This window comes from Carassius auratus, unplaced genomic scaffold, assembly GCF_003368295.1.
Source record: "Carassius auratus strain Wakin unplaced genomic scaffold, ASM336829v1 scaf_tig00216647, whole genome shotgun sequence".
Taxonomy (NCBI): Eukaryota; Metazoa; Chordata; class Actinopteri; order Cypriniformes; family Cyprinidae; genus Carassius; species Carassius auratus.
In genome coordinates this window covers 67,436-83,473 of record NW_020528677.1, presented here as the reverse complement: position 1 = coordinate 83,473, position 16,038 = coordinate 67,436, and the positions used below count along the sequence as shown (strand labels likewise).

At 35.6% G+C, this 16,038-nt stretch overlaps 1 protein-coding gene across 1 annotated transcript; it reads left to right on the top strand.

Annotated features, from left to right (window-relative positions):
* Positions 1-1,633: 1,633 nt before the first annotated feature.
* LOC113098765 (sodium- and chloride-dependent GABA transporter ine-like) lies at positions 1,634-15,811 on the top strand. The gene is made up of 13 exons (XM_026263797.1): positions 1,634-2,406; positions 3,897-4,031; positions 8,226-8,436; positions 8,785-8,917; positions 9,090-9,224; positions 9,785-9,888; positions 10,755-10,879; positions 12,442-12,554; positions 12,941-13,081; positions 13,310-13,409; positions 13,560-13,660; positions 14,084-14,254; positions 14,348-15,811. The coding sequence occupies exons 1-13, from the start codon at positions 2,136-2,138 to the stop codon at positions 14,438-14,440; spliced, it is 1,833 nt and encodes a 610-aa protein (XP_026119582.1). The 5' UTR covers positions 1,634-2,135; the 3' UTR covers positions 14,441-15,811.
* Positions 15,812-16,038: the final 227 nt, after the last annotated feature.

Genomic DNA, 16,038 nt, shown 5'->3' with positions numbered 1-16,038 from the left:
CTTACGAAACTGATTTCAGACGGGCTTGCGAGGCAGCCTAATGGTTTAATGATCTACAAAACAGAAAGAGTTTTGGTGATAATTAAGTGAATATTTAAGTACTAAAATACTAATTAATCACTAGAAATAACATCAGAAGGGCAAAAAGTTAGTCAGAAACATACATTCAAACAAACATACACACAAACTGACCACCAAGCCCTACTTTCAAATGACATCTTTATTGTTTTTAGCTCAACCATCACGTAAATAAATATCAAAGCAGCGAAGGTACATCTATGCTGCCTTCAAACATCGACCAGACAAATGCTGACATTGGATTAGGACGTGCCTTGATGCCTTCCTATTTTGGAATGCTTCCCCTTTTGGACGCAGCCAGTGTTTAAAGGGGCGCAAAAATGGAGTATGTAGTGGATAGGGGGCGCAATTTTGCTGAACTTACTCTGTATAAATCTTTAATAAAACGTTGCAAATCATATCAATATTTGTTAAAAATCACGAAAACATTTTTATTCACTTTTGTTTAGCATTTTAAATTAGTTAAAGGTGTTTGACTATTAATAGAAAAGGGACTTTGGTACATAGGCTACCTTTGGACATTACACAGATATTCAGTCACAGATGCCAAATAGAGTAGAGGAGGAAAACGTTCTAGGGTGCAGAATAGAAAAAGACAAAGCAATAATGAAAAAAATTGCATTAGAACAAAATCAAAGTGGTTAAAACAGGCAATACACTTTTCTTTCTTTTATTTTCCTTTTTTTTTTTTTTTTTTTGCTACTCTATCAAATCAAAAATGGTGTCGGGGGGTCGTATCTTTGTCCCTTTTTCCCCCACACCTGATGAGTCTACAGCCTTTAAAGCTAAAAACGGAAATGTGCGGAAACTGCCATACCTTTTATGAGTACTTCCTTAAACTCTAAGGTTTTGTGTTTGTGTTGGGTTTGAATGAACAAGAAGAGGAAATACGTATAGATTAAAAGAATGACTTAAATGCAGTTGTGGGTGGGTTTACTTTTTTAAATTCCCGCCTTTCCCTTATCTTTTGCCTAATGACGCCTGTCTTCCTCTCATTTCTGCAAACTCATGATGAATCGGCAGTACAATCCCATAAGTGCATTTAGTCAGTACATGAAAGAAGAGGATGTTGCGTGTGAACTTAAATTACTGACATACTGGTCTACAGTAGGCTATGGCCAATCTAAATGCTCTATTCGTGTCCAGTATTTACATTTATTCATTTAGCTGAGGCTTTTATCCAAAGCGATTTATAATTGCTACATCTGGAGCAACCAGGGGTTAAGTGTCTTGCTCAGGGACACATTGGTGTTTCACTGTGGATTCGAACCCGGTTCTCTCACACCAAAAGCATGTACCTCATCCACTGCGCCAACACCAATCAAATGTTTTTACTGTATCATCTCCAGTAATGTTTAACAATGTAAGATATTCCAAGTCGGTCAAATAGTATACATAATACAGGCTACATTAATTCTGCATGAAGCGAACAAACCCCGACACGTGCATGCGCGTTATGTGACTCGATTCTAAATTCGCACGTGAGCAAAAATCATACAGACAGTAGGCGGGTTCGACTAGAAGCAGCGCTGAACAGAATGATAACTATATGACATCAAAGTATCGCGAGAGCGATTCGAATGCATTGGATCCGTGTGCTCTCTTATCGCTCGCGCTGTAGCTACCTTTTTGTCATACAGTGATCATTCTGTGCAGCACTGTTTCAAGTCGAACGCGCCTAGACAGAAGTAGCGGACTTTTAAAGCGGACAACTACGACACTAAAAGGGCGGAGCCGAAGGAGGTCACTATCGTCTTGACAACATTGGAAACTATAGGGGGCTGGTCTTAAAAATTGTGTAACTGAGATATATAACCAACGACTTATATATGTGACTATTCTGTGTTAAGAACCGTTATAGACAATGCGGTAGCGCGTTGTTGTTTTATGAGGACAGATTTATTTAATATACTCGGCACCATTCACCTCTTTTAATAAAGCGGTGATAGTGACGCTGGGTTAGGCAGCAAATTGGAACAGTCTAAATCTGATTCGTAAAAAAAAAAAACTGTCCGCTATTTTAAAAACTGATTGTATGTGTGTATGAAACGTTTGTAATGATGGGAGTCGGAGCTGATAACAAAACCGTGAGCACATCCAGTAAGTTTACACTACAGCCGTCTGAAGAGGAAAAAGAGGAGGTAGAGATCGACAAGATGACACCCGGCAGTGCTGAAGCCACGAGGCTGCCAAAAGCTGAACCCCAGGAGACGGAGACAAGAGAAATGTGGGGTCGGCGCCTGGAGTTCGTGCTCGCCACCATCGGTTATGCTGTGGGGCTGGGAAACGTGTGGCGCTTTCCGTACCTGTGCTACAGGAGCGGGGGAGGTGAGTGACGTGACGACACTCCTGCTCCTCTCTCTGTTCTGCTCTGTGTGCTTGTATTCATCTTATTGCCAATAAGTCAGTGTGGTGTGGCCAACTAAAATACAAGAAGCCATTTTGTTATCATGTGACATAAGAACTACAAACCATGACCCCAAGAGTTCCCTTTATACTGGCCTGCAAGTCAAGATCATTATTATTATTATTATTATTATTTAAGTTTGGCACAAAACACTGGACTTTTTATGAAAAGGCACTTTTCTTGATGTTTGTTGATATTTGGTTTTGATTTTATCATGATTGCATGCATGTTGTAACGTAGGTCTTAATCATTTTTACTTAAAGACTTACCAACTTTTTAGACTGTAAAAAAAAATATATATTTATAGAAAATTTTATAAATTATTTTCATGACCTACATTTTCAAACTGTATTTTTATCACCATTATTTTATTTTTATTTTATTTCTATTACTGTAATTTATTTGAAGCTAAGGTTGCAGCAGTTGTGTAACTGTAAGATGTAACAATAGAAACTCCAGGAGTTGGATGTGCAATTGGATATGTCTCTTGTTCTCTCACGCTAGCCTTTGTTTCTGTTTTTTATGATGTTTGTTTGACCGTTTTTCCATTGTTAATTATTGACTTAAATCATATGAGTTAGAACATAAGGGGTTGTTGGTTCCCAGAATATTTATTAACATTAAAATTTCCTTATCGGGTTGGAAAAATGCCATATGCAATATTTTCAATTGTATATAATTATTATTATTTTTTAAATGTGTACCAAATACGTGTCAGTATGATTAAAAAATAATAATAATAAAGTCTGAAGAGGTGCAATATATACTGTCCCAAGAGTAATAGTGAATAAAACTTAATTTCTGTAAGCAGTGATCTGTGATATTTAGGATAAACATGTTCCATAGGACAATTGTCACAAAGTTCACAGCAGATAATCCTGCTTCCCACTGCTTCATGTTTATATTTCTCCATATAGTTTTTGTTTGCTTAATATAAATGCATATTGTCCAGACAAAAGTTAGCTTTTTCCACCTGTTTTTAATAGAAAGTGAAACCATTCACTAACCCAATGATTCTTTATTTTTATTTTATTTTTTTTAAGTTTCGAAGTCAGAAAGAACAGATTTGTGGCAATAACTTTTATCTATCTAGAGCATGTGAATAAATCATCTTGCTCTTGTGAAAGACGCTTCCTCCTTTCATGATAAATTTGCATTAATATGACTTGCAAGATAATAGTTTTAACCTCACAGAATGACTCCCATTCAAAACAAATTGTAGATTAGAAAATGAGATTACAAGACTATTTGACTGCTCTTTTGATGTATCCCTGTCAAATTTCAGAAGACAAAAAGTGCATTTGTGTCCCTTTAAGCAAAACTATTTCTTTTTTTTAAATAATGGTGTCAGTTTTATTTAAATAATATTTAGTCATTTAATCTGTCATTATCATCTGTCCACATGTTCCAGGTGCTTTCTTGATTCCCTACATGATCATGTTGTTTCTCTGTGGTATCCCACTGCTGTTCATGGAGTTCACTGTTGGGCAGTACACCCGTCTGGGGCCGGTCCACGCTCTGGCTAAAATATGTCCCCTTTTCAAAGGTGAGTGGTCCGTGTTCCCCAATCCCTCACATCTCCAGTGTTTAAATCTACCATCTAAACATAGTCCAAAAAATGGGCAGTTTTTATTTTATTTTTATTTTTTATGTTGTGTGCACATTCCAATATTTCAATCACACAAATAGCCTCCTGTTCAACACTGTTTAAACCTGTTCAATGATAATTTGACATTTAAAGATACATTTTTATATATTCCCTGTAAAACCTCTGGATGGCTTTGCCTGCTGTGTACCTTGGTTTTTTCTTAATAGTGATTATTTATGTCCTGCTTTGTTTTTCTGTTGTTTACTGTGTCAACAAAAGTGAATGCTCATCATATATCATGGAATTTTGGTTCTTTGCATACAGTACATGGTTACTGAACAATGTTACAGTAACATATTTTAAGCATTACAACTCTTTTTAACTGCATTATCATTTTGCTGGACTATGAATGATCTCGTCTCTTTGCTTTGACATGGCATGCATTTTGACAGCAGAGCTTGTCTTCTCCCCTTTACGTTGGATTTTCCCTGTAAAATGTGTAGACCGCAACTATATTACACTTGATCTCTGATGATCTAGTGATGGCTGATCTTATTACTACTCAGTTTTCTTTACCTAATCAGCTTTATCATATTTGAATTCCTGTGTTTATAAAAACATGCATTGTTCATGTGCAAACAACAACATTTCCTCTACAATCCTGATCACTTTAAGTGAAAAACGGTTATTACTGAACCTAATCTGGAAGAACTATGTTTTTTTTTGTTGAATTAAATCAATCCTTTTCATAAATACATTTTAGTTTATTTATTTGATTATAGATTTATTGTGATGTGATTAAAATATAAAAATAAAATGACTTAAAAAATAAAGTGATTTTTGTGGAAATTAGTCATTTTAATGGAAATTGAGGGTAACCTATTTATAACCAAAGTGCGTGTCAACTTTAAGAAGTTCAGCCAACACTATTCGTCATTTGGGTTTCTTCATTTTTTTTTTAATTGTCATTCTTTCACCTGCTAACCAGGACTTCTTTCCTCAAAGACAGAGATAGTCTACCCGGTCAAATCTTTTGGGTCCGTCCGTTGATATAGGGCTCATTTCAGCCGATTATTGCTCCTTGGTAGCAGAGGGACTGAAGCAGGTAGTTCTTTCTGTATATTCTTTTGATTGAAATGTCCACTTATGTCACATTCTAAAAAAAAAAAAAAAATTGAGTAATGGGCTATTCAGTGGCTCTCCTTTGTAAAAAAGCTTATCCTTTTTCTTCTGTGTTATCTATCTTGGTATGCTTCGTAAAGTAACCTCACACCTAAGTAACTTTTCTGTCTCCAGGGTAATCATTTCCTAACGGGTTAGTCTTTCACCAGGTGTTGACTTCAGGGTTGCATGACTTGCATGACCATGGTCAAAATGGCACCATTCAGCTCAGTACAAGCATAGAATGGAGTAAGATGGAGTAACAATGAAAAAGAGAGAAAAAGCATACAGTTGTTTAATCATGCAACATTAATGTGATTCTCAGAATGTTGAACTTGTGGTGGAATTGCATGTGGTTTAACAGAAGATTAATTCTGTGGGTTCTTTTCTGCAAAAGCAAACAGAAGAAAAAATACAAAAGATGGGCTTTTCTCAGAAAAGTCTCTTTCTAACTGTCTTGGTAAACCTGTGTGACGGTCAGCTCTAAAGTCGTTCTCCCTGCTAATACCAGCTGGTTATTGTATTTGTCACAGAAACGGAATTCTTACATATATTTTTAATTAATGCAACTGAATATCCTTTAATGCAGATCTGGGTTTTGTCTGCAAATCCAGCCTTACTGTCTGTTCACACAATTTAAAGTGGAGTTGTATAACTACTGTGGCTGATCTGAAGAAAACATCTGTAGATGTGAAATAATATAATAAATATTAACATGCAAAGTAGTGTTTTCTCTTTTAAAGATATGTGATGCCATTTTAGGTTCAAACTTGTTCTCAATTAATAATGCATACAAATAACATTCTTAATAACTTTAACAGATCTGGTTATGAAATAAAATTCAGAGCAACACAAAGTTTACAATAAGGTTATGTGCAGTGGATGGCTACCATGGTCATGCAAAAAACAAACCGTTTGGATTGACTTTTGATTCTGGATTTCCAGTAGAGCATCCAATGATCCCATAATGCCTCTGGTCTATAGATTCGCTGAAGCTGTGGACTCGTAAGGCTTAAGTTCAGGAGACCAAAAGGCACTGAGGGAATCTGGGTGACCTTAGAGGGCACCACGGAACGTGCCAACAACAACATTCCTGTTTTTAGAGCTTTCTACTATTCAGGCCTGAAACAACTAATGGACATTCCATTTAGACGGTGGGAAAGGGACACAAAATAATGCCAAGATCCACAGAGTGATGCCAGAGTGATGATAGTTAATCCATGGATTTAAAGCGGGCATCAAAATATGAAAAAATAAAAATTAAAAAATCTAATCGGTGATCTTTGCACTTTTATCCTCCAACCAAGTTGATTTGGGTTACAAGGTAACTACTGTAGGTCACACTGAATGATTATACTGGCCTCACACCCCTATCTATATTTGGCAAGTAAATCATAAATAGATTACTAAGAATGCATTTACTTTCTCTAAAGCAATTTTTTTTTTAAACTGTGTCTTTGAGATGTTTTTTTGTTTCATTCTATGTGGCTGTTTATTTGTAAACATCATCTTGATGTTCATATTCAGTTTCTAAATCAAATTTTGTTTCACTACAGTCTTCTGTGAGATTTCATTTTCAACCCTGATTACTGTATTGCAGTAATACATTAAAATCACTGGAAGCAATGCTGTTGTGATTATATTAGAATGTCAATGTGTCAAAGTGTATTACTGTACATTTATTGTGGGTCCTCTATGCCCCGTTTCTCTCAAACATGTCGTTTCCAAAAAGTCCCCTATATATTCTGCTCTGATTGGCAAACTGGCCCAGTGCATTGTAATTTGCCGAACACTGCAAGCACTCATCAGAAATGTACTGTAATGCCTCTTTCCATAATCGCTAGCTTCTTTCAAAATAAATGTAAAGACCATTAATAAGAGTCTTAACTTTGATAAAAAAATATCTCTTTGGATTTGAGACTTAAGTCTTTGCAACTTTACATGTCTTCTTCAAGCACTAAGAGCTTGTAACATTCCAAAGAGAAATGAAAAATTGAAATCTCCTCATATGACCCCTTTAACACTGACCATTGAATCCTTTTGTGAAGAAGGCATATTCTGTGGATTGCTAATATTCCTGTTTATTTCTCAGGATGTAATTAATACTTGAAATCACTGAGAAGCAGAACTACTATTTAGCTACTACTACTGTATTCAGCTTTTGTTTGAGGTTAAAGCCAGCGCACTCAAATAAGCACAATGATATTTTGTTGTATTTGTCACTTTGTGAAAACTAGCCAAAGGCAAATATGTAAACTTTTTTTTTTTAGACATTCAACTATGATTTTCTCTTGTGGACATAATGTAAACATCTTTATGTGAAATATTGTATTCAGGTCAGTACTAAATACAACATATATATATATATATATATATATATATATATATATATATATATATATATATTTATTTATTTATTACAGGTAACAAGTATACAAGAAATATTTAGCTCTTCATTGCCTGAGATCTTTTGAAATGAAGTCTTGTGTATCTTTGAAATTTGAAATCTAATGTTTAGCAGAACACTGAACAGCCGTACTGGATTTTTTCATTCGATCCTAAATAATAATAATAAACTATTTTCTGATACATATCTCCTAGAACCTCTTGCATTATCCATGGTTGTTTTGGCCAACCACCAAAAATATTCAATAAAAAGGAGAACGGACGAATCATGTTTTTTTTTTTTTTTTTTTTTTTTTTAGCATACATTTGGAAATGTTTTCAGATAGAGCCCTCTTAATATAACTTGACCAAAAACATCTGTCTTAAAGTTCTGCTTTGTTCTTTTGGAACTTGTATATTACTGTACTTCTGGAGGTCAAGGGTTTTATTATTTTTCTTCTAAAACAAAAGCTAAACATTTCAGAGCCTCTGAAGAGCCCTATGTGCTGTTCCAATGTGAGTCTGTTCAGCAGTGAAAGACTTGGACAAGGTGGCAGAATACGGTGGCGTCTTTTGGTGTCTCACTCTTTCTTTGTCTGTCCTCAGGTGTGGGTCTTGCCACAGTGGTGATTTCTTACGTGCTCTGCACCTACTACAATGTGCTCATGACCTGGGCTCTCTACTACCTGCTTCACTCCTTCAGCCCCTCATTGCCGTGGCAATCCTGCAACAACACATGGAATGAAGTTGGCAACTGTTCCACCGGTTTTCCTGGCAATGCCACACATCTGAAATCCGCCAGTCAACAGTTCTTTGAGTGAGTAACAGATTTAATTGGTTTACTGTCTTCAATGTTTATTCCATATTTGATGAGAATACTTTATTTTCTGTCAGAGATCGATTATAGTTGTGTTTCACTCTCTATTGTTGACTTTTCATATTCAATGTAAATGGAACATTTGGAGTACTTTCTTAATGCGTGTAGGATTTGTGGATTTCAAATGAAATTATGGACATCAATGAACCTTTGAGTCTTTAACAATATATATTTTGAAAGTATGTTCATTTAATCATTAAGTCAGTGAGTGTGATGTTAGAGTCCTGAGATTTGCTCTGTTGTGTGACTGTGCTTTGTAAAATTATGTTTCAATGTTTTGTTTTTCAGTCATAAGGTGCTAGAAATGACCGCAGGGATTGAGCATGCTGGAGGGATTCGTTGGGAACTCTTTGGTCTTCTAGTTCTGGCCTGGGCCATTGTTTATTTCTGTATCTTTAAAGGGGTCAAATCCACTGGAAAGGTCTGAGCTCAGAACTCACATTATTTCTTAACTGATTCAATGCATTTGAATAATCTAAATAAAGCCTTTAGTATGGGAAACAATAGCATATCATATAACTATATATATATATATATATATTTAGTTTTGCCTTATCATAAATATAAAATTCCTCTATTGACTCTGTCCATAGGTTGTGTACTTTACTGCCACATTCCCTTATTTCATACTGTTTGCATTGCTGATTAATAATGTTCAATTGCCTGGAGCAAAAGATGGTATCCTCTTCTTCCTCATGCCGAACTGGAGTAAACTCTTGGAAGTCCAGGTGAGATTATATGTGAATGAACATACATTAAATCACATAGTGTTAAAAACAAGCTAGAAGCTTTTTACATGCTACCACATCATTACTGTAGTACCGCTGGACAAACAACAAGATTACTGTGGGATCTGTGGTGGTTTACCATTTGACATGTAATTAGCACTTCTCAGCAGGTCCGGAGGAGGTTTGAAATAATAACTTTAACACCAGAAAATCTTTGAAAACATCTATGATTCATGTAAATAATAGGGCACTGAATTCTCGTGACACACTTTTCCCCTGTTTCTATTGATGTTGCTTGTATAAATGCTTCTACAAATTGCCAAACCCAATAATTTCACATTGTTTTTTCTTTTCATAAAAAGGTTAACTGCAGAATTAAATTACTATTAAATATTCAGATCAGTTGAGAATTCTATTAACTCAATATAATAAAGCAAACATGACATATGATTCCTGTTAATAAAACTCAAAACATTAGATAGGTTTATGTTAGCAATATATAAACAAAGGGCAAAAATAAAACCTTGCGCTTGGTTGTCTTTATTGATCTTATGTTGTAGGTGTGGGTCAATGCTGCTGCTCAGATCTTCAACTCTATTGGCATTTCCTTTGGTTCTATGATATCCATGGCCAGTTACAACAAGTTCAACAACAACATCCTCAGGTAAGAAATATTGCAGTGAAGGGGTTTTAATTATAGTTGTTAGGGGTATTGGTTGGTTTTGTCCCAGGTACTGATTTCACATTTTAAAAGCTTATTTAATTAAAATGGGAAATAATGGCTTTTTTGTACAATACTACATAATTAGGGACTCCAGTTATGAGCAAACTAACAAACAACCTTGAGTGTGAAACCAGACTTTATTAACTAAACACTAAACACTTATTAATGCATACACATTAGCAATGGAAGGAGAACTTAATCAGAGTACAGGAATGCAAGGAGTAATAGTATTGTTTGAGATTCAGCAGATCAACAGCCATGAGCAAACCACAAACTATTTCTAAGTTAATTTCTTCTTAAAAAGGGGTGGGGATACTTAATGGATCGAACGATGAGCCTAAGTTTGATTCTTTCGTGTCTTGTCTAGTTAAATAAAAGTGTCCTGATGCCGTTTGTTGAGGCTCCAGTTGATCTTGGCTGATTTTGTCTTTATGAGAGCGAACCAGCTGAAGTCTGAGGATCTTTGGTGAATGGAGAGACAAGACCGCAGCCTGGCACAAACTTAGGGATCCTTAGACTTCTAGCTGAGTGTCCTCATCTTCTCAGAATCTAAAAACTGCCCTGATCTTGTTTTCAGTGATCTTTAAAGTGAGGATGTCACACCCTCAGGATTTTAGTGAGCCAATAAGGAATGGTACCTTTGGAGGGAGATTTACTTTCCATTGCGCATAGCATCTTTCCACATACTTTTGAGCAGTAAACAGTCTTATAAAAACAATAAAAGTCCAGTCATTACAAGGCACTCTTTTATCATCCATGAAAACCTGATTCTTTCTCCTCATCACTTTTCACCTTTTATTTTACAGGGACACATTTATCGTCTGTCTGGCTAATTCAGCCACTAGTATCGTGGCTGGGTTTGTCATTTTCTCTGCCATTGGGTACATGGCCCACATTCACAACCTCCCTGTAGATGACATTGCCACTGATGGTAGGTTTGTTTTCCTTTTCTTTGTAATAACAGTTCCTGCAGCTGTGAATCTAGTCCTCCCCTGTCCTTGTGTGTTTCAAGGTTTTTTCACATGCAGGAAATTAACTTAATCGCTTGGTCTGGTTGAACCAATTTTACTGTCTTGGTTTTAATGCCGTGTCTCTGTACAGCAAAGAATCACAATTTAGTTTTAAGGATCACAAAGGATCTCTGTTATCTTTTTGATGTGCTCTTTGCCATTGTGTTCTTGTGATCATTGGAGGTCTAATGCACTGTACATGAGGAGGGTGATTACAATCATCCAAATCCTAATTAATTTACACAGAACAGGACACTGGCAATGTAAATACTGCCGTAAACCATTAATATGGGCATTGACATAAATATGCACTACTTTCTTGCCTAAGAATGTCTGTGTCAATGCAAGCTAATGAAATGAGAATGCAGTGGGAAAATTCCAGCTTCAGAAGTTGAGATGAAGCAGGATAATAAATGAAATGTTCTCCTTCTTTACTGCCAGAGAGAGGATAAGTGTGAGAGGAGGTGAAGGGTGGGGAGGATTATGCCAAAGAAAAAGAATAAAAGGGTCTATTCATGGAAGAAAAAGAATCGTGAAGAATCAAATGAAGGTAGACAAAGTAGTACAGTTTTAAAACATGATAAAAGCATGTCATTGAGTTGAGCTGCCCTCAAGAATACTTCACAGCAGTTTACAATATTATAATATTTTTGTGTTTATATTACAGCACAGTTTATTAAAATCATTCAAGTCCATCAGTTTCCACAAGTTTAACCCATTAAGACCTCATCTGCTGTTGGATAATGTTATACTTAAGAAAAATGATGTTTTCCTCTGAGAAATGCAATTAGAAAAATACATTTCTCTGGTTTCTCTAGCTTCTTTCCTTCCCTTCCTGTCTTATTTTGGGGTTTGAGTACTATAGGAATCTATCGTCTGCACTTTTTTTTTTTTTTTAGCAATTTCTGTAATGATTTGGGGGGGAAATTACAAAACATAATGATTTAAACATACTAAAATGTGGTAATCTCTTTTCTCTTATTATCTCTAAGTACTAATGTCTTACCGGGATCTGAAAACTGTTAGGTTCTCTAAGAGAGTGAAAAATATGGTTCTCCTCGTTTCCCAAGACCTCTGTAATTACCGTATTTTCGGATTATAGCTAGAAGTCGCATCAGACGAGCAAAAAAAACATATATAAGTCACACTGGACTATAAGTCGCATTTATTTAGAACCAAGAGAAAACATTACCGTCTACAGCCGCGAGAGGGCGCTCTTTGTTTTCAGTGTAGACTACAGGAGCACTGAGCAGCATAGAGCGCCCTCTCGCGGCTGTAGACGGTAATGTTTTCTCTTGGTTCATTTCTCTAGGTTCATGCCAAATTTAATTTTGATAAATAAGTCGCACCTTACTTTAAGTCGCAGGACCAGTCACTAAGTTATGTCCGGAAAATACGGTAGTTGTTCATGTTGGCACAAGTGCTGGTGTCATCTTTCTCTACGTCAGTGAGAGTGATGTTGTGTGTGTGTGTTTTCTTGCAGGGCCTGGTCTGGTGTTTGTGGTGTATCCTGAAGTTTTCTCCACTATGCCAATCTCTCAGCTCTGGGCTCCTCTGTTTTTCATCATGTTACTGTGCCTGGGACTGGACAGTCAGGTAAAATAGGCTTCAAAACATAATTTTAATCCAGAGTAAGCTTTCTTTCTGTCAAATTCCTAGAAAAAGCAGACAGCTACTATTTAAAAAGCCATTCACACATGATATGCTCTTGTTTTGTCAACAAGTGCTTAACAGACACCTTTAATCTTTGCGGTGGATCTCACTGCTTTTCAACATCTTAAACTGTATATGTAAATATGAATAATTGACAGTTCTTTGCTTTCATATTGAATAATTTTTGTCCCAGTGCGTTCTAGAGTTGTCTTCTGTGCAATGTATAAACCTAATGCTGCCCTGGTTAGTTGGTAGGCCACAGATGGCAAATTTCTTTGTTTTATTTTCTTTCATCTGAACAATTATATGTGTACATGTACACTGTGCAGTTTGCCATGGTGGAGGTGGCTGTGACGTTCATCATGGACGGATTTGGCAAGAAAATATTGCCCGTTTTTAAGAGAAAGGAGCTGATCGTTCTGGCAGTGTGCAGCTTTGGGTTTCTGCTGGGGATTCCTCATATTACTAGGGTAAATATGATCTAGATTCACTTCATTAACAAGTATTGTGCTCTTACAGTTGAGATTTTGTTATACTTGGATCAGTTGGATTCACGACTGGACCTGGAACTGTTTACACATAATTTTAGTTTTTAGAAGAAAAAAAAAAATAAATAAATGTGTGTCTGTGTGTGTGTATGTATGTATATAGTTTTAAATACGGACACGCAAACCTAACCCTCATTTTGATGTGTGCAGGGTGGGATATATGTGTTTCAACTGATGGATCACTACACAGCTGTGGTGTCTCTAATGTTTCTGGCCTTCTTCGAGGTGCTCGCCATCACTCTCATATTTGGTGAATTTCACTTCCTTCAATCTGATCATAGAAACTCAGACCAGATGTAGCCATTGTACCACTGCTTCTATTTAGATATGACAGTTTATGCTTTTATCTCACCTCTTTCTTGCTCTTTTCCACAACTTGCTTTCCCTCGCACATACACAGGAGTGAGACGGCTCAGTATAATGGTGGAGAATATGCTGGGAAAGAAACCAAACCTCTTCTTCCGTGTTTGTTGGCAGTTCCTGTCACCCATGCTTGTGCTGGTGAGGAAAAGAAAACAACAATTTTGGGATCCTCTATATCTCACAACATTGACAACTATATAGATGTGTGTTCCGGAATGGCTTCAAAGCTCAGATGATTTTACAATAGTCACTTTATCCCCAATAAGACAAATTTTGCATTTAGTAGCAGTAAACTGAAATTAAATCAATGACAAAACTAATTTTTTTTTTGTCAGATTGCATTGTTCACACATCCTAAGGATGGAATCCTAAATGCCATTGCATCACCTTAAATCCACTTTTTTTTTTTTTTTTTTTTACAATTTGAGGACATTCTTAACATTGAAAATACATTTATTTTTAGTAATCGACAGAGTTAAGCCTGGTTTGTGTCTGTTCAAGTGCATATAATGCTTTGTTTTGAACTCATAATAATGTCCTCTTTCCTGGCTCTCTCTGCAGGGTATTCTGATCTCCAGTATTTTTCAGTATACTCCAGCTCGATACGGTAAGTCTTACAAATACCCGTTCTGGGCAGAGGTGGTGGGCTGGTTCATCTCTCTCTTCTCCATCATCTGGATTCCACTTGGGGCTCTACATGAGCTTTGGACCACAGAAGGGTCTCTGCTACAGGTATGTACAGTGCACAGACATTCACTATATCAATATTTGTTTTGTTTCTTCATGCCAAAATGAACCCAGTGCCTCTCTCTGTCTCTGACGCAGAGGTTGAAAAAGTCCATAACACCAACTTTAGATCTGGAGTCTGTTTCAGAGAAGCCATCTGCTGAGTCCATAGCGCTGTTCACGGTTGCTTAGACGCTATTGTTTGTGGTATTATTGTTTTTGGTATGTTTACTCATTAGAAGTACAAAGTAGCTTTGCTTAAACTGTAAAAACTATCATTTTATGTTTTATTAGTGTTCATATTCTATTTATTGCATTTGAGATTAATGCTGAAAAGAACAAACACCAAAAAGGTCCCAGAATTACAATTTTGCATTAATACTGATGAAAATCTGTTTTTTATTGCCTAATTGAATAACTGTATTACATGTATTTATTTGATTGTCTGACAGATGTTGTTTTTTTTATGTAAAAAGATTAAGAGAATTTATTCATATTTTTCTTCAGGAAAAGAAAAATGTAAAATATATGATGATTTAATGAGAGAGAAATTAGAAGATTTTGGTTTTCTCCGTTATTTAAACTTTAAAATAATTATTCACTGAGCTTGAAATTTGATGGAATATATCTTTTCATACACTGAGCTGAATGACTGACGAACCTTTGAATTTTAAACAGTTCAAAAATGGATGCCAATGCACTTACAAATGCCTGTTTTCATGAAACTCAAATGTCAACATCAATTTATTGTGGGTACAACAGCATTCACTCTCATGGGCTTTAACTCATTCAGATTCTATAGATTCTAAAAAAAGAAATACAGAGTGCTGCTCTCAGATGCCTTTTGTGTTCACAGTGAACCAAGGTTATATGAATTGAACTCTACATATTCAGCTGCTTATGATGACTCAGCTTTTGCTCTCTACTTTGTAACTTGAACTGTTGCACATACTTTAAAACACTTAGCCCAACTTTACAGAAAAAAGAGGAAAAGGATAAAGGATGCAAGTAAAAATGGATGACCTTATTAGTAAGCACTTTCTGATGTCATCCATAAGGCTTATGCATTCTGATATAGAAATTCTACTAAAATCCATGTTTGCTATTTTTAATATTTTTATTTTAGTTTTAACTATTTTACTACTATCAATATAGTTCAGATGGGGTATAATGCTTAATTTTGAACTCCTAATAATGTAAACTTTTCTGCCCCTCCCCCCATCCCCACCCCACCAAAAAAAGTGGCCTTTATATTAAAAATGCATATTTACAAAGAAAATACTTTTGTTTTAAGTGCAACTCGAGGACTGATTATTAAATTGTATTTTTTTTTTTACATCTACATATCAGAATGAATGCTTATTTTGTGTATATTTTGTTGTTAATGAAACCACAGAAGGATAATCATTCAAACTGTTGTTGCTGTTGTTGTTGTTGTTTGTCATTATAAACTGTCTAAGGTGAAACATTTTTGTATATTTAAAATTGTCGCTTTTATGTCATGACTGGCAGTTTTTTATGCAAGTGCTCTCACCAAAATAAAAGTCTTTGTTGTCAGTTTCAGTTCCGTGTAATGACGTGCCATACTGCCGTTTACCACAAGATGTCATCGCAGCACAATTAACTACTGATGTCAAAAGTATTCATTTGTCACAAACACGGCATTCATAGGAAGTAACTTTATATAATATTATTTATACAATATCGTCATTTATTGTTTAAAATAATTATTATAATTTCATTTTTATAAATGCATTACAAAACTATATATTTAGCTTGTATACATAAAT

What these genes read in the sequence shown, in the direction of transcription:
- LOC113098765 (XM_026263797.1), top strand. Translation starts at nt 2,136, where the DNA reads ATGATGGGAGTCGGAGCTGATAACAAAACCGTGAGCACATCCAGTAAG. An exon ending in GTGCTACAGGAGCGGGGGAG is followed by an intron (nt 2,407 to 3,896) that starts GTGAGTGACGTG and finishes CACATGTTCCAG; the next exon opens with GTGCTTTCTTGATTCCCTAC. An exon ending in GTAAACTCTTGGAAGTCCAG is followed by an intron (nt 9,225 to 9,784) that starts GTGAGATTATAT and finishes CTTATGTTGTAG; the next exon opens with GTGTGGGTCAATGCTGCTGC.